This window comes from Trichomycterus rosablanca, chromosome 12, assembly GCF_030014385.1.
Source record: "Trichomycterus rosablanca isolate fTriRos1 chromosome 12, fTriRos1.hap1, whole genome shotgun sequence".
In the NCBI taxonomy this organism is placed as follows: Eukaryota; Metazoa; Chordata; class Actinopteri; order Siluriformes; family Trichomycteridae; genus Trichomycterus; species Trichomycterus rosablanca.
In genome coordinates, this window is record NC_085999.1 from 9376565 (window position 1) to 9404549 (window position 27985).

The 27985-nt window shown below is 39.3% G+C and overlaps 1 protein-coding gene across 1 annotated transcript in view; it reads right to left on the reverse strand.

The window, feature by feature from the left end:
* The window catches only part of myo3b (myosin IIIB), a 95520-nt gene that overhangs the window by 18222 nt on the left and 49313 nt on the right, over positions 1-27985 (reverse strand). The window contains exons 22-32 of the mRNA XM_063006671.1: positions 27287-27440; positions 27074-27162; positions 26383-26512; positions 15702-15781; positions 14899-14919; positions 12329-12406; positions 11573-11778; positions 5730-5841; positions 5076-5238; positions 3331-3411; positions 1520-1589 (exon numbers count right to left, since the gene is read on the reverse strand). Coding sequence (XP_062862741.1) covers positions 1520-1589; positions 3331-3411; positions 5076-5238; positions 5730-5841; positions 11573-11778; positions 12329-12406; positions 14899-14919; positions 15702-15781; positions 26383-26512; positions 27074-27162; positions 27287-27440 — 1184 coding nt within the window. The remainder of the gene's footprint in view (positions 1-1519; positions 1590-3330; positions 3412-5075; positions 5239-5729; positions 5842-11572; positions 11779-12328; positions 12407-14898; positions 14920-15701; positions 15782-26382; positions 26513-27073; positions 27163-27286; positions 27441-27985) is intronic.

The window sequence follows — 27985 nt, forward strand, 5'->3', positions numbered from 1 at the left end:
GGGTGAAAGCAGGCTAAAAAGTATGTAGAGAAACAGATGGACTACAGTCAGTAATTGTAGAACTACAAAGTGCTTCTATATGGTAAGTAAAGCTGATAAAATGGACAGTGAGTGTAGAAACAGGGAGGTGGTTTTAATGTTATGGCTGATCGGTGTATACAGTAAGTACTTTTATTCACTGTGTAGCTTATGCATCGATGCATACATCAGTACCCAAGATCATTATGTAAGGATACAAACCCACATATAATAATTAACTTGAGCACACAGAACATCAGATCAAGGTTTGTTCTGTTAAGAACTCTAGCACAAACAAACCCTAGGTTCACTCATCAGTGTGCACACCAGCTAATGAATCCTCCAGAAGGAAAATAGGCAGTTCATGTCAAAGTAAATCTATATGGATCCTCAAAAATGATTAAAAATGATTAAACAGAATAGCAAAGTTTGAGATTTCAAGTTTCACCACTGAGAATTAGGATGTAAACAAGCTCACTGAATTTTCTTCAGAAAAAACACTCACGTTCACACACACACAATTCTGTTACACAAGTCTGGATCAAGAGGATTTCATAATTAAAAATAAGTAGTTAAAAGAAAATACTTATTTTTATATATGAGTTTGTCTTAAAGGTAACTGTTGACTAAGACAAAGATGTAAAAGAAATCCTTTTTAAAAAAACGGGTTCCTTTCTGGCTTCACTGGTAGTGGTACACATGCAAGCATCACATTGTTTTCTTCCATAAAATTTCATAGATTGTGAATTACAAGAACAAGATCAAGCAGCAGCCATTAAGAAAAACAAAGCTACAGTCTGGGAGAACTGAAAAAAAGAGTGCTGTGATGGTGTGTGTCTGTGTACACAGTGCTGATCCGCATTGCACTTGTCAAAGTGTAGGGGACAAAATGCATACGGCTGCTGCCCACATGTCGGAGGGGGCGTGGGTTCGCTTCGTTCTCCTCAATCAGAGCGGGGATCGGTACTGGTGGAGATAAAGCATGACGCAATCGGGCAATTGCACATGCTAATTATAAAAAAAAAAAAAAAAAAAAAAATACATAAAATAACCACTTGATTATATAAAGTGACCTCCAAAAAAAGGCAGCATAACCTTGCTTTCTTTGCATTATTCAAGGTCTGAAAACACATTATGTTTTACCAGTTGCCATTTCCTGAAAATAAATGCTCAGTGACTTTACTTTTATTTGGAATTTGTGATAAATGTCCATTTTCCTTACACACATACCTATACATAGTAAAACCTACTACTCATTTTTCCTGCAAACATGCGCACACACACACGAACACAAAAATGTGCTTTTTTGTCTTAAACTACAGCCTCACTGATAAAGAAAGTAATTAAGCACATGTGGACATCAAAAAACACTAAACATTAAGTAGCTGTATAAACCCTACTGTTAAAAAACAAATGCATACTTTGAAGGTGGATTAAAAAAAATTAAGACGCAAAAGAGAACACACGCACAAAACAGTCCTACAAAGAGATTTACACATACCCAGGAGATGAGGCGGAGGATGAAGAGCGCTTAAGACTGTAGTTTTTGCGGACTCTGTGTCCTCGGTATGCTAAAACAAAATGTCAGTTCTAGTCAGTGACATTCATACACACATGATTAAACAATCTGGTATGTAAAAGTGTAAATAACAACAAATCATTTATTGTTATTAAATTACTGGCCTTTTATTACCTTTTTAAATACCTGGCCTTTTATTATAGCATGACTTATGACTTAGTAATGAAGTTATTTAGAGCATGTACAGCCCTAACCTATTCAAAAAGGTACATTTCAGTCAATTTAGTGCAGGCCAGCCAAACCTATAACTGGCTGCTGTTGGACCCTTGAGCAGGGCCCTTAACCCTCAATTGCTCAGACTGTATACTGTAATGTAAATCACTTTGGATAAAGGCGTCTGCTAAATGCCAAAAATGTAAATGTAAATGTAAATGGACAGTTAAGAGTCTAGGGTAAAAGCTAACTCATGCTTCATTGTTGTACATAGGTGTACAGCCAGCCACCAATCTTTCACAGCAGGAAAGGGATTCTAACTTTTCTAATTTGTCTACATAAACTTTAGAAACTAGTGCCATTCTGATCAATAACGAGATGTCCATCTTTCCAATGGAAAAGAGCCAAGTGTGCTCGTTGGACCATGAATGGTTTAAGCATCATTAGGCTTTAAATGAACAGTATCTCCAGATAATAGGGCAGATTCTTTTTTTGGGCCATTTGGGATCCCTGCAGGTCTTTAACAGTAAACATGACTAATCCACCAGTTTATTATTTATTAATTTATTAATATAATGGCAGACTCATTCCGCAAAATGTGAAAAAATACAGAAGTACATATTTGGGTGGTCATTAATTTAAAGCAGCTTAAACACTGCACACAGCACTGTGAGCATGTTGAAGTAGCAGGATGTTCAGGCCCCTGACTTAGAAACACTTCACCCCCCACAAAGACTTATAACAAGCACAAATAGGATCATACAGGGATCATGTCAGTGAGAACACACGGCTTTGTCTTAGAGCAAGAAATCTGTACATCTGGACTATTGTTAGGTGGTTTAATAGTGACCACATGGGTAAAGTTATTAGTGATTGTGACAGAAGACCAGTGTGAGGGAAGGAAACAAAAAGAAAAAGAGAAAAATATGCCTTGATAGCCTCTGTGCCAAAAAGGAGGTGAGCTGCACTTGAAGAGAGGAGAGTTTAACAATGGCATTTCTCCTCCCTGTCCCTCCCTCTCTCCTGCCTCCCCCATCCTCAAAGGAGGAGTGGAGAGAGGGAGGGTGCACCCCAAGAAGGTTAATAAGCCTGCTTTGATCTCCTCCAGGCCACGGCAACTAAGAATTCATTTACATTTCAGATAAAAAGGTTGACAGTATAAAAAGGCATGTTGTTTCTGGTATGTGAGAGGCCTGTAATAGGCCGGGAATTTGAGAGAGGAAGTGGCAAGGAAACAGAAAGGGATAAACCCCCTTTCTTCTCCCCCATGTCCCCCTCTTCTCTCCTCTACTGCCTACACTGGGAAAGAGATGAAAGAAAAGAAAGGATCTCAATATGCACCACTGTACAGAAACATGGGGAACAAATGCTCTGGCCCAGACTTTTCTTCTATAAACATTATTAATTCATCATCTCTGTGGGGTTATTTATTGAAAATAAGGCTACTTTGTGGAAATACCCCAGTTTAACAAATGCACATAAACAGATGAATGAAATATCTAATCAGTCATGTGTATTTAGGAAGCAGAAGAAAGCTGCTGGGAGATTTGTGGGTAAACTTTGACTACTGAGATCAGTACCTGACTGAATCTGCACCGCAGCTCGTTCTCGCTGCCGCTTCATTCGCTTCACATGCCGACGTGCCAGATAACTCCGCCACACTATAAAGACAGAAACAAAGAGAAAAACCAAGTGAAAGACAGACAGGCAGACAGACGGAAAAAAAGAAAGAAAGAACGAAAGAGCAAAGACAGAAAAATAAAAAATGATTAAAATGCACAATAAAAATACAGTAAAAAAAGTAAAATAACATTTAAAAAAACCCAAGAACATTTAAGAAACAAAGAAATGCAAAAAGAAAAAAAGACATAAACTTTTAAATAAATGCAAAGGGCATCGATTTTAGGGCTACTGCAATTGCCCAAAGTATATGTCTGTGTGTTCACTGTATACACTATTTTGTATACACTGATCAGCCATAACATTATGACCACCTCCTTGTTTCTACACTCACTGTCCATTTTATCAGCTCCACTTAGCATATAGAAGCACTTTGTAGTTCTACAATTACTGACTGTAGTCCATCTGTTTCTCTACATACTGTTTTAGCCTGCTTTCATCCTGTTCTTCAATGGTCAGCGCCCCCACAGGATCACTACAGAGCAGGTATTATTTAGGTGGTGGATCATTCTCAGCACTGCAGTGACACTCACTGTCCACTCTATTAGACACTCCTACCTAGTTGGTTCACCTTGTAGATCTAAAGTCAGAGACGATCGCTCTAACACACCATCACCATGCCAGTGTCACTGCAGTGCTAAGAATGATCCACCACCCAAATAACACCTGCTCTGTGGTGGTTCTGTGGGGATCCTGACCATTGAACAACAGCATGAACAGGAGCTAACAAAGCATGCAGAGAAACAGATGGACTACAGTCAGTAATGCTGACTATATTCTGATTCTGATATGGTAAGTGGAACTGATAAAATGGGCAGTGAGTGTAGAAACAAGGAGGTGGTAATAATGTTATGGCTGATCTGTGTATCATGTATTATTTTTATTATTTTTTTCTTTCTCTTTTCTTCTTTTTCCTAAAACTGTAACTAAGCTTTGGCAATACAAATGTCACTATTTGTCACGTCAATAAAGCTACCTTTGAATTTGTGTGTGTGTGTGTGTGTTGTCCAGAGTGTTTCCTGCCTTTTGTGAATTGAATCAGACCCACCGCAATCTGGACCAAGATTCAACAGACAATGAATAAATGAATGACTATAACCACAAAAAGTAAAAAATACAAAAGGAAAGAATAAAGTGTGTGTAACTTATTAAAACAAGATATACAGATAAGGGCGGCACGGTGGCTCGGTGGGTAGCACTGTCCCCTCACAGCAAGAAGGTCCGGGGTTTGATCCCCAAGTGGGACGGTCCAGGTCCTTTCTGTGCAGAGTTTGCATGTTCTCCCCTTGTCTGCGTGGGTTTCCTCCGGGACCTCCGGTTTCCTCCCACAGTCCAAAAACATGCAGTCAGGTTAATTGGAGACACTGAATTGCCCTATAGGTGAATATGTGTGTGTGTGTGTCTGCCCTGCAATGGACTGGTACCCCGTCCAGGGTGTTACTGTGTGCCTTGCGCCCATTAAAAAGCTAGGATAGACTTCAGCACCACCACCACCCCCCTCGCGACCCTAATTGGATAAGCGGTTAAGAAAGTGAGTGAGTGATATACAGATAAAAGATATTTAAAGTTTATTGTATGTTAGAAAGCAAAAAGAAGTATTATTATTTAAGGTATCCAGTAATATCCCAGTGTAGCTGTACAGTACCTGACTGGATGAGGGTTGCCCTGGTGGCCCGTTTCTCTTTCTCTCTGCGGTACCTCCGTGCCCCTAACCAGCCTTTAGTGTAAGCCTGGATTACCACCACCCGTGCCATCACATCCCTTAATAACAGATTCAACTGTTCCACGTGATAGTACTTCAGAAACACCTGTATCACGAAGGAGCACGCACACACACACACAATAAACATTCATGAGCAGACAGAGGGTACCTTCACCTCTCAAAAAACACAGACAATGTTAGCAATCAAGAGGCTTATGGGGAAGAGCATGCTTTGAACTTCTTATTTCTGCTTTTCAAAGTTGCAGATGCCAACCATCTGGGCAATTAGAGACATAGAAAACAAGCCTTTCTGCTGAGGGATTTAACTCATGAGAGAGGGAGAGAGAGAAAGAAGAGAGAGAGAAAGAAGAGAGAGAGAAAGAAGAGAGAGAAAGAAGAGAGAGAGAGCGAGAGAGAGAGAGAGAGAGAGAGAGAGAGAGAGAGAGAGAGAGAGAGAGAGAGAGATAAAAATAAAAGACAGAGTAGGAAAATCAAAGAGCCGAGTTTGTTTTGTATGCACTAGATGGGGCAGAAAAACGGCTCTCTGTTGTGTGGAACAGGTATCTCTTCACTCTATTCAGTGAATGAAAACTGTACCTTGGTTTTGCCGAGTCCCCAGTGTTCCAGTTTGGCTTTCTGAAGGATGATGACAGCATTTTCTTTACTACATTCTGGCATTTGATGAGCACGAAAAGCCAGGTAGTAGTACCTGAGGAGATTAGGAGGAGAGTAGTCATTCCATTTACTGCACAATGCAACAGTAAAACATGTTGTATTAGGGCAAACACAAAAAAGGGATTATATTATTTAAAATGTATCAGAGGCAGACCTTGCTCTTCTAGCTTATGGGCACAAGGTCGAATCACACTGGCCCACACAACCATAATACAGTGACATTTCACATATAGTGGGTTTTGAAAGTATTCAGACCCCTTGACTTTTTGCACACTGTATCGTGTTTTGGATTTGAATTTGAATGAATATACACCGATCAGGCATAACATTATGACCACCTTCCTAATATTGTGTTGGTCCCCCTGTTTTGCCCCATACGCAACAAACTGTGATGCACTGTGCATTCTGACACCTTTCTATCAGAACCAGCATGAACTTCTTCAGCAATTTGAGCTACAGTAGCTCGTCTGTTGGATCAGACCACATGGGCCAGCCTTCGCTCCCCACGTGCATCAGGGACAGTGGTAGCCTAGTGAGTAAAGCTTTTGGCTATTAACCGGATGATTGGTGGTTCAAATGCAGGCTCTGCTATGCAGCCACTGTTGGGACCTTGAGCAAGGCCCTTAACCCTGTCTGCTCCAGGGGCGCCATACAATGGCTGACGCTGCTCTCTGACCCCAGCTTCCAAACAAGTTGGGATATGCGAAGAAAGAATTTCATTGTACTGTACATCTGTATATGTACAGTGTATCACAAAAGTGAGTACACCCCTCACATTTCTGCAGATATTTAAGTATATCTTTTCATGGGACAACACTGACAAAATGACACTTTGACACAATGAAAAGTAGTCTGTGTGCAGCTTATATAACAATGTAAATTTATTCTTCCCTCAAAATAACTCAATATACAGCCATTAATGTCTAAACCACCGGCAACAAAAGTGAGTACACCCCTTAGTGAAAGTTCCTGAAGTGTCAATATTTTGTGTGGCCACCATTATTTCCCAGAACTGCCTTAACTCTCCTGGGCATGGAGTTTACCAGAGCTTCACAGGTTGCCACTGGAATGCTTTTCCACTCCTCCATGACGACATCACGGAGCTGGCGGATATTCGAGACTTTGCGCTCCTCCACCTTCCGCTTGAGGATGCCCCAAAGATGTTCTATTGGGTTTAGGTCTGGAGACATGCTTGGCCAGTCCATCACCTTTACCCTCAGCCTCTTCAATAAAGCAGTGGTCGTCTTAGAGGTGTGTTTGGGGTCATTATCATGCTGGAACACTGCCCTGCGACCCAGTTTCCGGAGGGAGGGGATCATGCTCTGCTTCAGTATTTCACAGTACATATTGGAGTTCATGTGTCCCTCAATGAAATGTAACTCCCCAACACCTGCTGCACTCATGCAGCCCCAGACCATGGCATTCCCACCACCATGCTTGACTGTAGGCATGACACACTTATCTTTGTACTCCTCACCTGATTGCCGCCACACATGCTTGAGACCATCTGAACCAAACAAATTAATCTTGGTCTCATCAGACCATAGGACATGGTTCCAGTAATCCATGTCCTTTGTTGACATGTCTTCAGCAAACTGTTTGCGGGCTTTCTTGTGTAGAGACTTCAGAAGAGGCTTCCTTCTGGGGTGACAGCCATGCAGACCAATTTGATGTAGTGTGCGGCGTATGGTCTGAGCACTGACAGGCTGACCCCCCACCTTTTCAATCTCTGTAGCAATGCTGACAGCACTCCTGCGCCTATCTTTCAAAGACAGCAGTTGGATGTGACGCTGAGCACGTGCACTCAGCTTCTTTGGACGACCAACGCGAGGTCTGTTCTGAGTGGACCCTGCTCTTTTAAAACGCTGGATGATCTTGGCCACTGTGCTGCAGCTCAGTTTCAGGGTGTTGGCAATCTTCTTGTAGCCTTGGCCATCTTCATGTAGCGCAACAATTCGTCTTTTAAGATCCTCAGAGAGTTCTTTGCCATGAGGTGCCATGTTGGAACTTTCAGTGACCAGTATTAGAGAGTGTGAGAGCTGTACTACTAAATTGAACACACCTGCTCCCTATGCACACCTGAGACCTAGTAACACTAACAAGTCACATGACATTTTGGAGGGAAAATGACAAGCAGTGCTCAATTTGGACATTTAGGGGTGTAGTCTCTTAGGGGTGTACTCACTTTTGTTGCCGGTGGTTTAGACATTAATGGCTGTATATTGAGTTATTTTGAGGGAATAATAAATTTACACTGTTATATAAGCTGCACACAGACTACTTTTCATTGTGTCAAAGTGTCATTTTGTCAGTGTTGTCCCATGAAAAGATATACTTAAATATCTGCAGAAATGTGAGGGGTGTACTCACTTTTGTGATACACTGTATATATGACAAGTAAAGTATATCTTCTTCTTCTTCAATGAGCCTTGGCCACCCATGACCCTGTCGCCGATTTACCACTGTTCCTTCCTTGGACCACTTTTGATAGATACTGACCACTGCAGACCGGGAACACCACACAAGAGCTGCAGTTTTGGAGATGCTCTGACCCAGTCGTCATCAGTGGCCATCACAATTTGGCCACTGTTAAACTCACTCAAATCCTTACACTTGCCCATTTTTCCTGCTTCTAACATCAACTTTAAGGATATCATGTTCACATGCTGCCTAATATATCCCACCACTAACAGGTGCCGTGATGAAGAGATAATCAGTGTTATTTACTTCACCTGTCAGTGGTCATAAAGTTATGCCAAGTCGGTGTATTTGGCATATTTAATTTAGCATGATTAATGAACATGATGTAGACCAATCTATTTATTTATGCATCTATTTTAACTAACTACTGTTGATGGTAAAGGCTGAGGTAAGTATGGCACCACCCGGAAAACATTGGGTAAAACAAGACACATGTTCTATGTACTTTTTACTTGACAGTTTTAACAGAGGTTCTTGAGACACAGAGTTGCTTTCTGACTAGCGATAATCTATAATGTACTTCATGGGATCTGTTCAGTGCTCTCTGTGGATTTTTATTAATGAATGCAGTCAAACTAGCCCTGTTTACAGACAATCATTATTACTTATGAGACTGATTTATATAATAATATGTAAGGAACAGAGTATTTATTTGTGACATGCAACACATTAAAATGTTGTTCAATAAGTTAGAATTATTTGGGATTATTAGAATTATAAGATAAGTAATTTTTTTACCTGGTTTACTGGTTGCACAATAGCTTTTATGCTTCTTTCTTGTTATAATTTAACAGTTTGTTTGTTTATTAGGATTTTCACGTCATGTTTTACACCTTGGCCACATTCATGACAGGATCTGCAGTTACTCTTTACACAAGGTTCATCAGCTCACACAAAGTTATATCGAACAGAGTCATGGACAATTTAGTGTCTCCAATTTACCTCACTTGCATGTCTTTGGATTGTGGGAGGAAACCGGAGCACCCGGAGTAATCCCACGCAGACACGGGGAGAACATGCAAACTCCACACAGAAAGGACCCGGCCGCCCCATCTGGGGATCGAACCCAGGACCTTCTTGCTGTGAGGCGACAGTGCTACCCACTGTTATAATTTAACAGAAGTTCAAATTTTGTGGTCAAAATTGGTATGTGGAGGTGTATCAGATTGCAAGGATAATCAAAATAAAGTGCACAATATTGTTCAGGACCCCTTATTGGCACAATCAGGCCCTGGCTGCATTATGAAAATAGAGACACGTACCACATCCAGAAATCAGAGTATATCTGTTATCAGAAGTCTATAAAATTCAAAGCTGAGGACGTTAACCCTTGTTAACTCTTGCACACCGTGTCATCTTGTCATTGACTCGGGCAGCAGGAGCCCCAGCAGGTCCTCTTGTTTAGAGACATCAAGGCTTTTAAGAGCGTGCTGATCCTGTGTGTTTGGCCGCTTCAGTAAGGAAGATAACAACTATTGTGTTTCCAGAAGGAAATATCTCTTTGATTCAATACTGCCCATGGCCTTTCATATTAATGCATGTTGATACCTGTTATTTCTTTGATGGAGGACACAAAAAGACTCCTTCATGACTTCAGAGGAAGCTTTGATAAGGTCATCCAAATTAAAGCTAGTTTGTATCATAGCCGTTCATCCACAGCTATGGTTGAAGTAAAACTAAATCCAATAAATGTTGAAATAAATGATCACAAATGATAAAGGACCGTGAAAGACAGTGCGAGCCCAGGGGGAATGTTTAACCAGGACAGTCCTCTGATCTAAAAGATGACAAGAAATAGAAGGAAAAGCAGCTGGAGTTTGTTTTGAGGAAAGTAAAACTGTGTGAGATGCTAATGTAAAAGTGATGACCCAAATGCCAGTTCTCTCTTTGGACCGAGTGAGGAAGTTAAATGAGATAAACAGTGAGAACAGAGATTGTAACCTAAAGTCAATTTAGTTTTCTCAAAAAAGTCAGTCCATTCAATTAAAGCACCCCTGAACTTTTAGTAAATAAAATAAATTAATTAATTGCCTGTTTTACCACCGCTTTATCCTATTTACGGTTGCAGTGGGTTGCATTCACTGGGCAAAAGATAGGAAACACAATGGAGAGGTCACCAGTCCATCACAGGGCAAACACATACACTAACCAAGTACAATTTTAATATATCTAACCTAGTAATAGACTAACAGGAGTTAAGAGGACAGAGGACTCCATACACGCTGCTTACAAGCTTTGGTTAATTACAGTTAAGAGTCCAACTTTTCAGAATAGCAAATGGCTAAAAATACACTAATCTAAAACTGAGGATGATGTAAATGGTTACGACTTTGCAGTAATGAAAACTTCATCATATGGTCAAAAGTATGTCAACACTTGATCATAGGTTTGTCAGAAATCCTATTTTAAATTTATGGGCATTGCCTTCCACTTCTCTTTGCAGCTATACCAGCCTGTGCTCTTCTGCATAGGCTTTCCAGAAGATTTTGTTGTGTGTCTGTGGCAATTTGTGCCCATTTACTGTAATCATAACTGAGTAATCTACTTCTGATTTATTTAAGATGATTCCTTATTACGACTCTTTACCTGGTAATAAACAACTCTTGAGCTGTTTAACTATTTGCAGGTATTTCTCCCTTGCAGAATTAGTCTTTAAATATCCTGCATCTGGGCTACTTTCTTGCAAAGTAACCTCTTGGATTACATCTGATCATCTGGACATTATAAAGAAGTATGTGTTTAAGTCATTCATTCACAGCTACAAAACCACTTAAATCCTAAGACTGCAATTACGTACATGTGAGCTTTGAGCTTCAACTGTTGTATAAAATATGTTTGGTTTACAAATATCCCACAATGCGCTACAGCAGGTTAAATAGGTTAAATTTATTTATTTATTAGGATTTTAACGTCATGTTTTACACACTTGGTTACATTCATGATAGGGCAGGTAGTTACTCGTTACACAAGATTGGTCAGTTCACAAGTTTTGCATCTTCAATTCACCTGCATGTTTTTGGACTGTGTGAGGAAACCTGGAACACCCGGAGGAAACCCACATGGGGAGAACATGTAAACTTCACACAGAAAGGACCCAGACTGCCCCACCGGGGGATCAAACCCAGGACCTTCTTGCTATGAGGCGACAGTGCAACCCACTACGCCACCATGCAATGTTATCCCAATAATTACTCCACATTACTGAATCTGTTCCACTTACTCTATCCTGTTTTGTGTGATGTGGCATTGTTGTTTGGGTGTTTCTGAGTGGCTCAGTGCTTTACCTCTTAACAAAGTCCTCAAAAATGATGCGGTGAGAAAAGCCCTGGCGCCGGATATTGACGGTCTCTAGAATGCCAGTGTAGCGCAGCTGCACCAACACACGCTCTGTACAAAATTGCAATGCCTGCCTATCATCGTTAGGCTTAATGCATCGTACAAAGTGAGGCGTCCCTGATACCATCTTGGACAGCAGATCCATCAGAGAATACTGGAGAACATACAATCAGCCACAATTTACATTATATAACAGAGTAAGCAATACATATGGGAAAGATTTGTCAAAACTACAATGATGCTGAGTTTCTCTTAGTATTGTGCTGGGCTCTGCAGTATGGCAAAAATGACCTTTTGAAAGGTTGATTAAGCTAAATATTTTTTTATATTTAATATGAATACCCTTAAGAAGAAATGCTCAGGTCAGGAACGCTTTATTTAATTTACTTCAAGCCAAGCACAGCCAAGCACATTTAAAACTTCACATAATAGAAGATGACAAAGCATTTCCAAATCACATAATTATTTAAATTGGCATATCATCGTATTTATAATGCTGGTAAAGCTGAAAAATTGTTTGTCATTTAGAATTTTTGCCTGTGTTTTCTTTGTCTTCTTTGCTTTTGACCCACCTAATCTAGCCTGTAAGATAATTTCAAAACTTTTCATGAGTTAAAAGTCTATAAAACAGTGGGTCTGCAAAGCTGGAGTTGGAAAGCCCTGATTTGGAAAATGAAAACATGTTATAATGGCCTAAAACTCACTCTGAAGTAGGACGCTACTGTCTGTCTTCTCATGTTAGTAGTCTCCTCCGGATGTCTCATTATCTCCATGGTGTCCACCTAAAATTATTACCACACACTTTATTATACAACTTTATATTGCTTTACAGTGCCACATACATTGGCATAGTTTCTCTGAGTCTGTGAGACTATGTAAAGCCACAAAACACATAAAAAAAAAAAAAGATATTTAATATATTTTACAGCTTTTGTTGTGAAGCCTACATCTTCTGAAATACACCACTCCCACTAAAACAAAACTGTTTCATAATATTGATCAAGTGACTTTGTATTGATTCATTGTCAAGTGTGCCCAAACCATATTACCAAACTGTTCTATTGAATAACCTATTAATATTCCTATTTGCAGATAGAGCAAGGCCGTAATCACAATATACACTGGGAAAGGGTACATTTCCAATATTCAGATATGCTAAAAATGCCCCCATCTACTGGTATAAACTGATATAATGATAAATAAACATATTCCACTCAATAGCTTTGCATAATGTTAGGATCTGTCAGTGTTCCCATCAGTTGTTGACATGACCTTGTTTTAGAATGACAGGAACCACCCTTCCATGTTTAGTTCATGGCTACGGCCTTAAGATAGAGATTTAATGCAGATGGAACTCCCTATTGAAACACTAGATAATTGAGGAGTCTTTGAAGCTCGAGGTCAGGGGAGTAATTGCTATGGATGCTACAGATCATGGATGCTAGTGTCTTAATAATTTCATTTATTTTTTTTCTTTCGTGTTTTACATGATTGTACTATATAGCCAAATATAACAGTAAAAAATGTCCCAAGGAATCTATAAAATATAATTTGTATGTATTTGTATGTATGTATATAAATTGATGATTGTAATTTTTGTGACTTGCTGAAGGTACTGGCAATAAAAGAGACTATACAAAACCTTATAGCCCAAATTTAAACATTTAAAGCTGATTAAAATAGATGTGGTTTTTATTCCCATGCATTCAAAATCCACAAAGGTCCAATATCAGAATAATTTTATGTACTGTACGTGGATGTGTTTAACACATGGCTAAATCTGTCTCCCCTCTGGAACTGCAAATGTCCCATAAAAGAGTGGTGTCTGCTATTAAATCGAGATTACATTAATACTGTCCTCATAGTCTGTACCTTGCAGGGGAATAAACATTTAAAAACAACAGCATATGCGTGGGAGCAGTTCAGGCTTCCTAAGGTAGCATTAATACTTCAGGGTCCTTTCCATAATGAACCTGGTCATCTGTTTGGAGCTGCTGCTTTTAACAGTGTTTTAACAAGAACACAATATGATCTTCCTAACAGCCATCTTTGCTTCTGGACTCATCAAATTTAATGATCTGATAAATATTTGATGGTAGATCTATACAGCAAAGTGCATATCTTAATACTTTATTTTATCTGAGCAGGGGAGAAAGGTGTGCCCTGAATTTTTCTCAGAGGACCTACATTCTGTAATTGACAGCTGGCAATGTCCAACGTGTCAGTGAGAGATAAAAGGGAAAAAAGGCATGTTTCTGTATGAATGCTTTAACAAGCTCTCTCTTCTACATCTGTCCCACTTCTGGCTTTGCTTGTAACTTTCAGTAAAGCTTTTCATCTGTCACTGTAGCTGTTTGTAAAGTATACTACAAAGAATACTACAATATTTATTAAAGCAAAAGTGAACACGCTCTCATAAATGATGGTAGCTGGGCTAAAAGCTACAAAGTTGGTTGAAAAAATGAAAGGACTTCCTAATCTCTGGAACGCAGACCTGAAGTTTTATGCACCAAAACCACAAAAAAGAATGAATTATATACCTGTACATCATATAAGATAAGTCCCAGGGCTAAATGATCTAATGACAGCTTTGAGTAAATTAGATAGATAGATAGATAGATAGATAGATAGATAGATAGATAGATAGATAGATAGATAGATAGACAGATAGACAGATAGACAGATAGACAGATAGATAGATAGACAGATAGATAGATAGATAGATAGATAGATAGATAGATAGATAGATAGATAGATAGATAGATAGATAGATAGATAGATTCAACTTTATTGTCATTGCTGCATTTTATTGCAAGGCAACAAAATGCAGTTAGCATCTACCAGAAGTGCAAATAGTAGCATTGTGCAACAAAACAGAGAATATCAGTAAAGTTACATATTCTATGAGTAATATTAATATATAATTAAAACTATAGCTATTTACATATATGGAATTATATCTATGTACATAGTACTATATACATAATAGCAGTAATAACAATAAGCATATTAATAAAATGGGATTTGGTATGTGTATTTTAAGTTATAATAATAACAGTAATAATAATAAAAAATAATAAAATTAAGGAGTTTAGTTTTGATTGTTATTTCAAGAAATAGAGTGCAGACTAGCTAACAAAGGTTACAGACATATACCAACAACCTATGTATACCTAGATCTGTAATAAACACACACATACACACACAGAAACTAAGAAAAGAAAAGCAGAGTGCAGGCAAATTTAGGAGGCTCTGAATAGATATAAAGTCTTACCTTTGACCAATATTTAAGAGACTGAGAGTAGGGCAGTCATTTGGAAACAAAGATGAAAGAGAGAAAAGACAGGTGAAAGGTGCAGGTAGGTAAAGTTGTAATAAAAAGAAATTGTGTTAGAAATAATGTCACAATGCAGTACAAAAAGTACAGTAGGCTAAGTTGTTTGTTGAAAACATCACACCATTCGCAGAATGTTATAACAAATAAATGTTTTAAATTAAATAAAGAAATAACATTGAGTACACTCAATAGTCAAACATACTGTATATGGACCTCTAAAAATCAAACCAGTAACCACTTGCTGCTACACCAGCTTCCACTCTCCAATTCAAGGTTGTCCAATTAGATTTAGAAAAAAAATGACTGGATGGATTTTCTTTCATTTACGGGTGAGATTAAGGTCTCTGTGCAAGCCAGTCAAGTTATTTCACACCAAACTCTGCAACTCTGGACAAAGGCCTTTCCATACTAAACCAGAAACATGAATTCCCCGAACTGCCCTGAAAAGCTGGAAGCAAACTGTCTGTAATGTTACTATATGATAGAGAATTATTATTATGTCACAGAGCTCTTTAGTATGACCAGTTTAAACTATGAACTATGGAGATTGCGCAGTTGCATATTTGACTTTCTGCACCTGTTAGCAATTGGTGTGGCTGAAATAACCAAACTCACCAATTAGAAATGGAGTTCATGTACTTTTGTATAGAGTAGTCATGTAGCATATCTCAGAAAACATGGTAAATGTACATGGTGTACATAATATAAATGTAAAATGTAAATGATTTGATTTTAAATACCTTGCTGCATCCTGTGCTGAGCTGAGGAGGTAGAGATCGTGAGGCTGCAGTGACTCTGGCTCTGGATGTGGCCAGGTTACCTAAAACGTAATTACAGACCAGCACATATTAACAACCAATAATCTAGATGGTGACAGATTATTGAAAAAAATCTAAATGTTCAAGTAAGGTGTAGGGCCACTAGAATGCTTTTGGTACAGCTGTCTCTGTAATGGAGGAATACTACACCATTTCTTCACTCTGAATAGCGGTGGTGTTCTAAATGTTCTGTTAGGTGTTCAATCACACTGACAAAAAAACTTTGTATTGACTTATAGTGACATTTTCTTAAAAGGATAACACTGGAACCAAACCATTTCTGCAGAGTGCATCTAGCAGGATAACAGAGCCAAACTTACTGTAGGGATCAAACCTTCAGACCTGTATGATCCTCTTGGTGTAAGGCAACATAATCTTTGTGGACCTTTGGACAAAATTGTGGATCTTTTTGGATAAAACTTCACCCAGGGGAGCTGCGCTCTCATCATTTTCAAGAAAATGGACTGTCCACTGTTGAAAGCACCAAAAATAGGCATGCAAGCATCAGAACTGGACAACGGAGCAATAGAAGAAAGTTGTCTGGTGAGATGATTCCTGTTTTCTTCAAAATCATAAGGACAGCTGGGCATGTGTGTAATTTACCCCTGGATAAGCAGGCACCAGGATACACTTTCAGGACAATTTACTTTACAATGTATAGAAGTGGAAGGACCTGCTGGTAAAATCCTGGAACCAAATACCCCAGGACTTCTTCAAATGTATTGTGGTGTGGAGTCCATGTCTCGATGGGTTAGAGCTGATTTGATAGCATATTGGTTGGTTGGTTTTAATGTTATGGCTCATCCTTATATGTAGCAACAGTAAAATTTGACAGGAGCAACAGGAAAATTTACACATTACGTTTGATAACTTAAAAATAATGTAAATGAATTATGCACACTGGATATATTTATACATACATTAGATACAGGAAACCCTAAAGCATAACATTATTCTTTTTAACCCTCATCATACATACACATGCATTAACACTGAATACAATGTTCTACAGGATACCGAGTCCCACTGTAGCATATGTACAACAGTCTGAAGGTTTCCAAAGTTTCTGCGCAAGATGTCCAAATGTTTTTTCTGGCTGTGTCTTCAGAGGCTAAACTCTGATTAATGGTACTGAAAGCAGCCTTTGAAGCAGGATTGGTGACATCAAAGTGCTAATCCATGGGTGGCAGGAGTTTTATAATGAGTGGAAAGCATTTTAACACGTTTCAAAGGCTCCACAGCATGAATAAACAATAGCAGCACAGATGTGCCACACACCTTTAGAAAAATACCCACCGCAAAAATGGAAAGCGGTACTAACCCAAAGAGTCTGGGTGCTTATATGTATACGTGGAGTTTTAAGGAATTTGGGCTGGTAGCACTGTATACTTTACAAAGCAAACACGGTAGATGCCATTTAATGCAAGGGTACAGATTTTAGAAAAGGAAACATAAAATGAACACAGACAGATTTTATAATAGATCCAGGTTTCTTCCATTACAGTATTGTAGTCGAGTCACTCATGTCAGCAGTTCTCAAGTCAACGTCAACTTAAACTTCACTTTTAAGTCCAAAGAGCTTAAGCTGCTACTCAGGCTGAAGGTTGCATTCTGCCTTCTCAGAAGTGTGTGAGAGAACAGCCTGAAATGAACATCAGAAAGCACAGAGCTTTCATGGTTTAACAAAGCAGTAGGAGGTTCTCAGCTGTCCAAGGCAGCCGGTAGTAAACACACAGTAGTAAAGGATGAAAGTGCACATATATTCTAAACAAATATTGTAAATTAAAAAAGCTAAATGTGACTCAATGTATCAAAGGCAAATGCACTAAATAGCTACTATTATCATGTGTACTGTATAACTGTGCTGTTTTGGTGCATAAACACCAAACCTTGGGACAGTGGTAGCCTAGTGCAGAGCTTTGGGCTATCAGTCGAAAGATTGTCAGTTCAAATCCAGGCTCTGCTTTGCAGCCACTGTTGAGCACTTGAACAAGGTCCTTAACCCTGTCTGCTCCAGGGGCAAAGTACAATGGCTGACCTTGCACTCTGACCCCAAGCTGCCAAACAAGCTGGGGTATGTGGAAAAATAATTTATTGTACTTTACATGTGTATAAGTATATATGAAAACCAGTGGCGATTTCTCCAAGACTGCAAGGGAAGCTCAGCTTCCCCTAAAATGTCAAAAATTAAATGGTCAAATATGTACAGTTGTGTTAACATTTCATTGACTACAAATGCGTTAGAACACGTTCATCTCGAAGACGAGTTTGTTCAGAATCAGCTACTTATCACAAATCGTCTGACTCGATTTTGTTAACTTCTCATACATTCCCATAGCGTTAATGCATTTGCCCGTAGGAGCTGAGCGTCTATTCACTTCAACGGAACTGCATGGAACAGTTTTTTTCATTGCTTCGAAACTTGCCGGTCATTGGATAAATGCCACGATTTTGTCCCGGCCCCGGACGCTGAGCGTCTCTGGGGTGAATGGAGCTGTGGGCGGGTCTGGACGCGGAGCTTCTGCAAGATGATTGGAGGATCAGTCGAAAGGCTGAATCCCGTTTTGATTGACAGCTATTTGCTGGCCATTGAGAGGACACTGGTCAAGTCCCTGGAAAAGATGCCTACTTGGTACAATAGGATCACAGGCCATTTTCTTGAAAAGGAACGGAGGGCAGAATTTATATATAAATACATGCAGCATGCAGCATGTCATTTTGTTTTTGCACATTTCATAGGCACACACAGGTAGATGAAGATGTTTACTACAAGAACAAAACAGAACTAACCCACAACCACCTGTCACATAAAAAAATATGTGTATATTTCCGAGTGCACTGACATATACCATGTGATCAAAGGTCCCAGCATGTACTATGCATTTTTCTGGCGCCTTAGCTAGACAGTACAAGTTACTGTGGCAGTATTATAAAGGTGATTGCCCATCCAGCATCCCTTTTCTCAAGGTATGACCAATTATGTTTGCTGAGCAATTGGCCAGACAGGTAACACCAGTAAGATTCAAACTTAAGACTTTATAGCGTTATTAGAATGTAGTGCCACTGGAGTACCCCCATAAACCCATTTTAACAAGCAGATAGGGCTATTTTATCTACACTCCCTACTAATAGGTGCATAAAGCAAGCAGATAGTATAAAACTAAACAACTCAGTGTCTTCCAACAAAGTGCCACAGTTGTAGGATTAAACCATTATAACAACACTAATTTAAAATTTAAGTTCTGCTAGAGCTGCCCAGGTTGTTGTTGTTTTTTTGTAAAAGGCGGGCACAATTTGTACTGCATTGTCAGGGCAAAAAAACAAACAAACCATGAAGTCCAAGGAGTATGACAATTTTAAAATGGTAAAATGGATTCATGAATGGAAAATGATTTCTGATGCATTTCATGAATCAGGTCTTTATGGTGGCATGGAAAGACATGGCAAGCATATGACAACATGAGCAAAAGGATTCTCTGGTCTGATGAGACATAAATGGAACTCTTTGGTGTAAGACAGCAAACACTATGTTTGGGAAAAACAGGAACTCCACATGATTGTTTGTTTATTAGGATTTTAACGTCATGTTTTACACTTTAGTTACATTCATGACAGGAACGGTAGTTACTCATTACACACGGTTCATCAGTTCACAAGGTTATATTGAACACAGTCATGGACTATTTTGTATCTCCAATTCACCTCACTTGCATGTTTTTGGACTGTGGGAGGAAACCGGGCCACCCGGAGGAAACAAGCAAACTCCACACAGAAAAGACCCGCACCACCCCACCCCACCTCACACTGCACCTGTGAGGCGACAGTGCTACCCACTTAGCCACTGTGCCGCCCGGAACTCCACATGACCTGGCTAAAACGATCCTCATAGTGAACATGGTGACGTTGGCATCATGCTATGGATTCCCGGTCAGTGACATTCATCTTTTTAAAAAGAAAAACATGTTTTCAACTTATCAATATGGATAATGAAGTGTAGATTGCTGGGTAAAATGGCAATTATATCCAAAAACCTAATTAACAACACCGTGTGCACAGGGGGTCTGAATACTTTCATAATGCACTATACTACAAACCTGATGTTATGTATACATTTATTAATGCGTCTGGTGAGGTATGTTGTCTTAGGGATGACAAGCCAAGTATGGTACAGGTCACAAATAACATTTAAAACAAGAACAAAACATATTGAAATTAAATAATCAATACAGCTGTTAACTGTCAAGATGGTGGGAAATTATATAGAGGTTATAGAGAGTACCAGGTTTACATTTACATTTTCAGCATTTAGCAGAACCTTTGATCCAAATCGACTTACAGTTGTGACAGTTGTACAACCTAAGCATTTAAGGGCCTTGCTCAAGGACCGGCAACCTACTGATTACTGGACCAGTACTGATTACTGGACCAGTAGAACTGCTAGGCTACAACTACTACTAAGTTTATATGTGCTTTTTTCCCCACTAGGACATTCTCTCTCTTAAAGAACAACTCTGAAAGAGGATGACACACATCATCTCTGCTTCACGTGTGCTGCTCCTGGCAAAAGCTGCCAACACAAAGACATGAAGAGACAGTAAGAAAGAAAGAGAGAGAGACAGTAAAAAACGCTTCCTTGGCATCTGTGCATTCACTTTGAAAATTAAGCCCAGCAAGATTCCTATAGAAAAAAAAATCTCAAGCTGGCACTTGTATTGGATTTCTATTGACAAGAATAGTCAATGTGCCCTGGATTAAAAAGCAATCCCTCGTTCAATATGACACCTCTCTGCTCTCTTTCATCAGAGGCTGTGCTCGCCTTGTACTTCAGAAGGCCGGGATCGAGCTGTCGACGCAGGGGACAATCAAAGTTGTCAGACAGCAACCTTTACAAGCTGACTTCTGCCGAAAAGAGCTGCTGTACTACTCTCGATTTCTCTTACACAATCACTCATGGCCTTGATCCCTCTCAAGCCCTGTCGTCATTTTTCAATAAATATGAACTATTTTCAAAACCCAAGTCAGCACCCAGGCAAATGAGATTGTTCCAGTGCCTCCCCTCCTCTTCCAGATGCCTTTGCAACTGTAGCCCATGCTCCGAGTCCAGAGGCATTTTAAAAAGCATGTTTTCTGTCAGGCCGGATCTATCAGTAGAGCAAGCATATGCTGTAATGGGCTTAGGATGCCTGACACAGACTCACTTTATCAAGAGATGCACTGGTGGCTGACAAAAGTGTGACTGATTTCTCCATATTGCAGCAGAAAAGTAGCAAAAGATTCTGCAGACCTGTTACGAGCATGAGACTGGGCTTAAACTACATAAACTGGCTAGTTTTCTCTTGTTAAAGATATGCTTTTTGAATGGATTAAGTACAGGTTGCCATATTAAGCAAGTAGGCCTAATAAAAAAGCTCAGAGTGCTGAGCTACCTGCAGATGATAGCAGTACTTTTTCTATTTACAATGCACACTCACCAAGCACTTTATTTATCTCAAGACTTTATTTATTTATTTAATGATTTTTTAAAAATCTACACCTATCATACAGATGAACTTTAGCCCATCTGTTGCTATGCACACATTGGGTGTGTTCAAAAAACCTAGTGAGCTGCCTTTTTGTCTTACTGCCTACATAGGCAGCTGCCTAAGTAGAGAGGATTCTAATAAGTCATTGACTTATAAGGCATGGTATTCGAACACACTATTTAGACAGCGATTCCATCAGTTTTCGTTTACTAAGCTAACACAGTTAGCCTCATGCCATTCAAACCAATGGGATGGGGTAGCACAATGTGCTAGCATGTCAACATCTCCCTCCGTGTACTGAAAATGGTTAAATTAGCTGACAAGCTCGAATTTATAAATAACACTTGTGCACGTTTATACAAATTAAACATCAATAATAATTTATTTACGTTTGAAAATAACTCGTTTCTCCGGACCGTCCACCATATTTTTTATTTTTCTGTGAGAAAAGTTGTGCCGCACTGAATGCTGGGATTGCCTCCACCGCTAAGGCAGCATCGGATTGCTTACTCGTTCTCGAGTCAAAATAGCGTTGAAATTTTAAGATGCCTTACTAGTGAGCATATTAAGGCATCCAGGATTTTGAACAGCCTCCTGTAGGATGATGTAAAATACTGTCTGGTTTTCGAACACACTCACCTCCATGTACCCCAAAAATTGCTCTAGACTAACTGTACAGCTACATTGATTGCTTACAGGCTATGTGTTCCGAATAAAGAGGCGAGTATTTTAACAGTAATTAGAATTACTAACAACACTGCTGCACCTGATACATTCATACCAATACAACACACAATACCATGTCATTACCAAGTTAGTGTCATTGCTGTGCTGTGAATGATCCACCATTCAATTATCATCTGATCAGTGGGACTCCTAAGTGGTAAAATCTTTGGACTGATAAATGGGATGCGAGGCAGGGGCAGAGCAATATAAGGGCTCCAGTCAAAAATGTAACATTTGGTGTAATGGGGGTCTATTTGATGATACACAAAGAATCTGAATACCCCTTCTTTTTTTCCCCAATTTCCCTCCCAATCTACTCATATCCAATTACCCAACTGCATTACGCTTCCTCTCTACTGATGCTGATCCCCACTGCTGATTCAGGAGAGCGAGACTGTCACACGCCCCCTCCGACACGTGTGCAGTAGCCGACTGCATCTTTTCACCTGCACGAGGCGTGTTCATATGCGGATCAGCTTTGTGTACGGAGAGCCACACCCTGTCCACATTATCCCTCGACTCTGTGCAGGCACCATCAACCAGCCAGCAGAGGTCGTAATTGCACCAGTTATGAAGTCCCTATGCGGCTTCCCACCCTGTATGAACAACAAGCCAATCGTTGTTCATATAGCTGCCCAGCCCAGCCGGATGGCAGAGCTGAGTTTCGAACCGACGAGTTCGAAATGTCACCTCTGGTACGCTAACGTGTTTTATGACAGGTGTTTTAGACACACATATTGCTAAGAAGTTTCTAAAATCAGTTATTTAGAATAAATGATCCGCTTCAACAGAAAAATGGATTTTCTTCTAACCATACATTTATTGATGCTTGTTAAAATATTGGCCTCTTTATTACAAAAACTGTTCTAATTTAAAAAAAAATGCAGACACCAAATTAAATCCACTGCCTTAAAAGTTTACCACCATATGCAAGACTAACCTGATCCCGCATGTGCACAGTATGATTAAACTGAGGTACAGTGTAAGCTGTAGTCAGTCTTTAAACAGCAGTAATTTGTTGTGTATTTTTGTGTGCCTGTATAGTCCTATCATAATCTAACCCAAAGTATGTCCCAGTGAAACAAACTCTGTTTAAATGAAAGCTATACAAAGGTCCTACTAAAAAATAAACACGTCCTCAGAGCCGTTTAGAACACAGCCAACCCAAACATGATGATCTGCCTGAACCACGGATGTACTGGGCCTTAAGGGAATTTGTCCATGCAAACAAAACTCATTTCCTTTAACAAAGCCATGCCACATGGACCAATCTCAAACCCAAAGATAGTTTAAAAGGGTAAAAGTTGTGAGGATGATTTAAACATGCTTAAGTGCTTAGGTGTCATTACTAAAGAATGCTATATCAGTTTTCACTTCAGTCCTTGACTATGTAGATTAAAAATCAATGTAAATCTCACTTTAGATTCCCCACAATATGCTACATTACTTCAGCACATTCAAAGCCCAAAACGTTGACTCCTTTCATTCTACTATGTTCTACAGAGGGACCATAGAGTTCATCCTGACCACCTTGAATCAATATCTGGCTCTGGAACTGCAAAGTCTCTGACCATAAAGCACTAGTGAAGACAGCTGAAAAGACTGTGGGCATCTTACCGCCAAAAACTGAGGACATCTGTTATAATGACTGCATCTGCAGAACCACTAGCATCACAGATGACCCCACTCACCCTGCTTACAGACTCTTAGACTTAGACAAACTTTATTGTCATTCATTATACACAAGTGTACGCAGAACGAAATTTCGTTGCAATTGGCTCGCACGGAATATACAGAGTAAGCGAGAAAATTATTGATACATAGTATCACAGAATTTAGATATAAAAATATATCAATTATTTATATAGCAGCACAGATTTAAATTTTAAAGTATGTGATAGGTGGCAGCACAGGATTAAAAATATAAGTAAAAAGTATCAACTACTGATGATCATATACTAACACTGACTTGACTTGACTTGACTAACACACTATCTATTTTTACTGTTTCTGAGATCCTATGTGACGTATTTTGGTTAACAAATCCGTAACTGTCGCGAGCCCATGCAGCCACAGCCGAACAGGGCGCCGCCATCTTGATGACTGGTCATGGATACCTGAGCATCTGGGCCTGCACTGTTTTGTTGTTCTATGTGCTGTACGTTGTTATACGTCGCATTATGGTCCTGGAGAAACAGCATTTTATCTCACTGTATACTTGTACATGGATGTAATGACAATAAACCTTCCTGACTTGAATCCAGCAGGCGGTGTATACAAGATGTCATACTGGACACACTACGCTAATGATAAAAAAATGAAGCTGCACCATATTGTGCAGCAGGCCAAACACAGATTACAATCACTTAATGCTAGAATGTGTTATTTATGACTGCGAGAGACAACAGACCTAAACAGGAGAGACCATTAAGAAACTGTTCAACAACACAAAAGCAGAGACATTCCTAACATTTCTGTCAATACAAAACTAAAGCAACACATAGACAACAGAGATCAACTTCACTAAATAAAAGAGAATAGTGACTTTCCTCCTTTTTGTTGACCTATAAAAGACATATCACAACATTTCCTGCTATGAACATGGCCCAAGGGCAGACATGGTGTTAAACAATAAACACTAGGCCGCTCAGGTGGCACAGCGGTATAACACGCTAGCACACCAGAGCTGGGATTTTGAATACATTGTATCAAATCTCAGCTCGGCCTTCGGCTGGGCTGGGAAGCTGCATGAACAATGATTGGCTGTTGTTCATAGGGTAGGATAAGCCGTATAGGGACTCCTCATAACTGAGTGAATTATGACCTCTGCTGGCTGGTTGATGGCGTCTGCACAGAGTCGAGGAATAATGCAATGATTAGGGTGTGACACTCTGTGCACAAAGCTGATCGGCATGTGAACTCGCCTCGTGCAGGTGAAAAGATGCAGTCGGCTGCTGCACATGTGTCGGAGGGGGCGTGTGTCAGTCTTACTCTTCTCAATCGGGGCGGGGGTCAGCACCAGTGGAGAGAAAGCATAACGCAATTGGGTAAAAATTGGACGCGATAAAATCAGGAGAAAAAGATACATTGCATTAAAAACAAAAAAAAGACTAAACACTAAACTTAATTAAACTAAACTTGAATCCAGCAGCTAAAGCCATCTGTCTATCTAGTCTATGTTTATTAATATGCTCACAAGCAGCACTATGATAAGAAAATATGAGTTAAATGAGCTTTATAAGAGTTTTAAATAAGAGCTGAGAACCGTATCACGGGGGAATCCCCAACGTCTTGTTTCAATCATGATGGATTGCAGCGGGCGGGACAATGGGAAAGTAAAACAAGCAGCTTGGTAAAAAAGAAAACAAGTTCATCTAATATTCCATCCTCATATTTCCTGATTGTACTACTTCTCCACCAAGATATCAGCCATTAAAGATAAATAAGGATTTTGATAGTTTTACAACAAAAACTGAGAAAGAAAGTGTAAAACAGATGAACACAGGGTATCAAACACATCCACAAAACAAACTGATGCAAGGCTTTTGTCAGTTGTGTGACCTGTCTAAAGAAGTGCTGACCCAGAACTGACCTTAACCATTGATGTAACAGATACTTATCTCAACTTGTCACTAATAACACTTCCCAATTATCCCTTTATCTTTACTCGCACTTTACACACAGCAATGTTTTACAATCCCATAAGTGTTGGACCTCCTTAGCACTTCACTGACCCTGAGATGACTGTTGACATTGCTGACCCCTGAAAGGCAGTACAGAGGTGTGAGGATAATGCAGAGATGCTGTGAATGTGGTGAATATATTAACACTGTTTTAACTGCTTTGTGATGCATTTGACAATGGGTAAAACATTGATTGTCTGACCATTGACTAGAAAAAAGAGAAGAAAAGGCTTCTTAAGTGGAAATTTCGGCTTGACAATTTGTGATGGCATAATAAAAACAGTCATTAACATGAAAACAGCAGTGTGACTGAACTTTACTCACTACTGTAAAGAGACTTTTTCCTAATAACATGGGTGAATAAATGACTGAATGAGTGACCAGGTAAGGTACGTCAGATTAATAAGGTACTTAAAAATTTAATTAAGAAAATAAATTATATAACAAATAGCATGTAATAACTTTCAGTCAATATTTTCCTCTATATTAATACAGGCTGTCACCCAAAGTGGCTAGATGAGAACAGTGTCAACAGTACCAAACAAAATAATAAAGAATGTTTTTGAATGTAAATATTATAGGACAAATTTTTGTAACACTCGTCATGTAAAAACAATACACAATCACCCTTAACTGTTTTTGTGGTATGTGGGATATTGTTGTGAGACGCACCAGTTTTGGTGAGAGGATTGGAGAAGAGCTGCTGCAGTAGTTTGTTCTCAGATGTTCTTAAAACCACTACAATGTCAGCAGGGAGAGTGTCTCTGTTCTTCTCCAAAAATCCATTCACACCGTACAACACCTACCGGAGAAAACCCAACATTTATTAGTTCTGGGACCAATTTGAAAAAAACAACAAACAAAATAGCAATCAGGACTAAATTATAAATGTATATATAAATGTGTGTGTATATATATATAGATATATGTATGTGTATATAAGTATATGCGTGTATACCGTTTTTATATATATGTGTATATGAAGATTTGTATATATAGATTTGTATTTCTGTATAGTAATCACATCTCTATAGCATTATGTTGCACAATATATGTTCAGTACTATGTTAAGTTTCTGCACTTCTTTGTCACTTTTGCACACTTGGTTCACTTTAAATTGCTTCTATTTTTTAAATGATAAGTTCTATTCTTCATTTCAATTTTAAATTGTCAAATTTTCTACATTCTTTACATTTTAAAACATTACAATTTTTTGTATAAATATATATTTAGTCTATTTTGTAACTACTGTGGCTGAGCAGTCACAAGAGCATTTCACTGCCAGTTGAACTGTGTATGACTATGTATGTGACAAATAAACCTTGATTTGATTTGAAACAAACCGCATGTAAACACATATTACCTGTCCAGCATAATGCTGAATTCCAAAACACAACTCCACACGCTTTGGTCTCCAGAAGTATTTGTACCGTAGATTGTCTTCAAACTTGTCTTGAGATAGAAGAACATGGCTTACTGGTAATATTATGACATCAATAATTGTATTTATAAATTCAGTTAAACATTCATATGAGGCAGAATAAAAAAGGTTAACAGTAAAACCTAGCTGTATTACCAACTAGGGTTTGATCTGTGGCTTGAGGGAAGCGGCTTTCCTCATCCAGCAGTGAAAGCAGCCCCATTGGCTTCTGCAAAAACATGTCCAATATTGGCCTGTTGTCTTCATACTCCACCAGACTGGCATCTATTCCCTCACTCTGATACTCCATCTAAAATATACACAATGTTAGCTGTGAGACTAATTTGCTTTCACAGCGGGATATTCAGCTAGCACACCAGCGCCGAGATTCTGATCTCCTCGGTTCGGAGCTCGGCCTTGCCACTGGTTGGCTGGGTGCCATCTAGCGAGCATAACTGGCAGCGCCTGCAGGGAGGGATGACCGCATTATATGTGGGCGGGGTCTTCAAACGTTGTGTAAGGACCCTGATTGGTGGATAGAGGCGCCTGTGCAGAATGCATGGGTGGAAAAGGGTTCCGTTAAGGGCTGCGCGCGGGTCGTCAGAGGTGTGAGCAGCAATATACCCTCCTCAACTGCAAAAAATCGGGGATCCCCAGCAGCAGAAGACAAACTGACTACACTACATTGGGAGAAATGCTTTTTTTGTGCAAAACGCTTGTGAAAAAATTTAGGCATTAGAATAAAATTCATTATAGCATGCTAGATCTCATGCTATGCTATTAACGCCATGCTATGCTGTTAAAATATATTTGAAATAGAGCAAATTAGTGCAATACTTTTTTGTTTTTTTAATT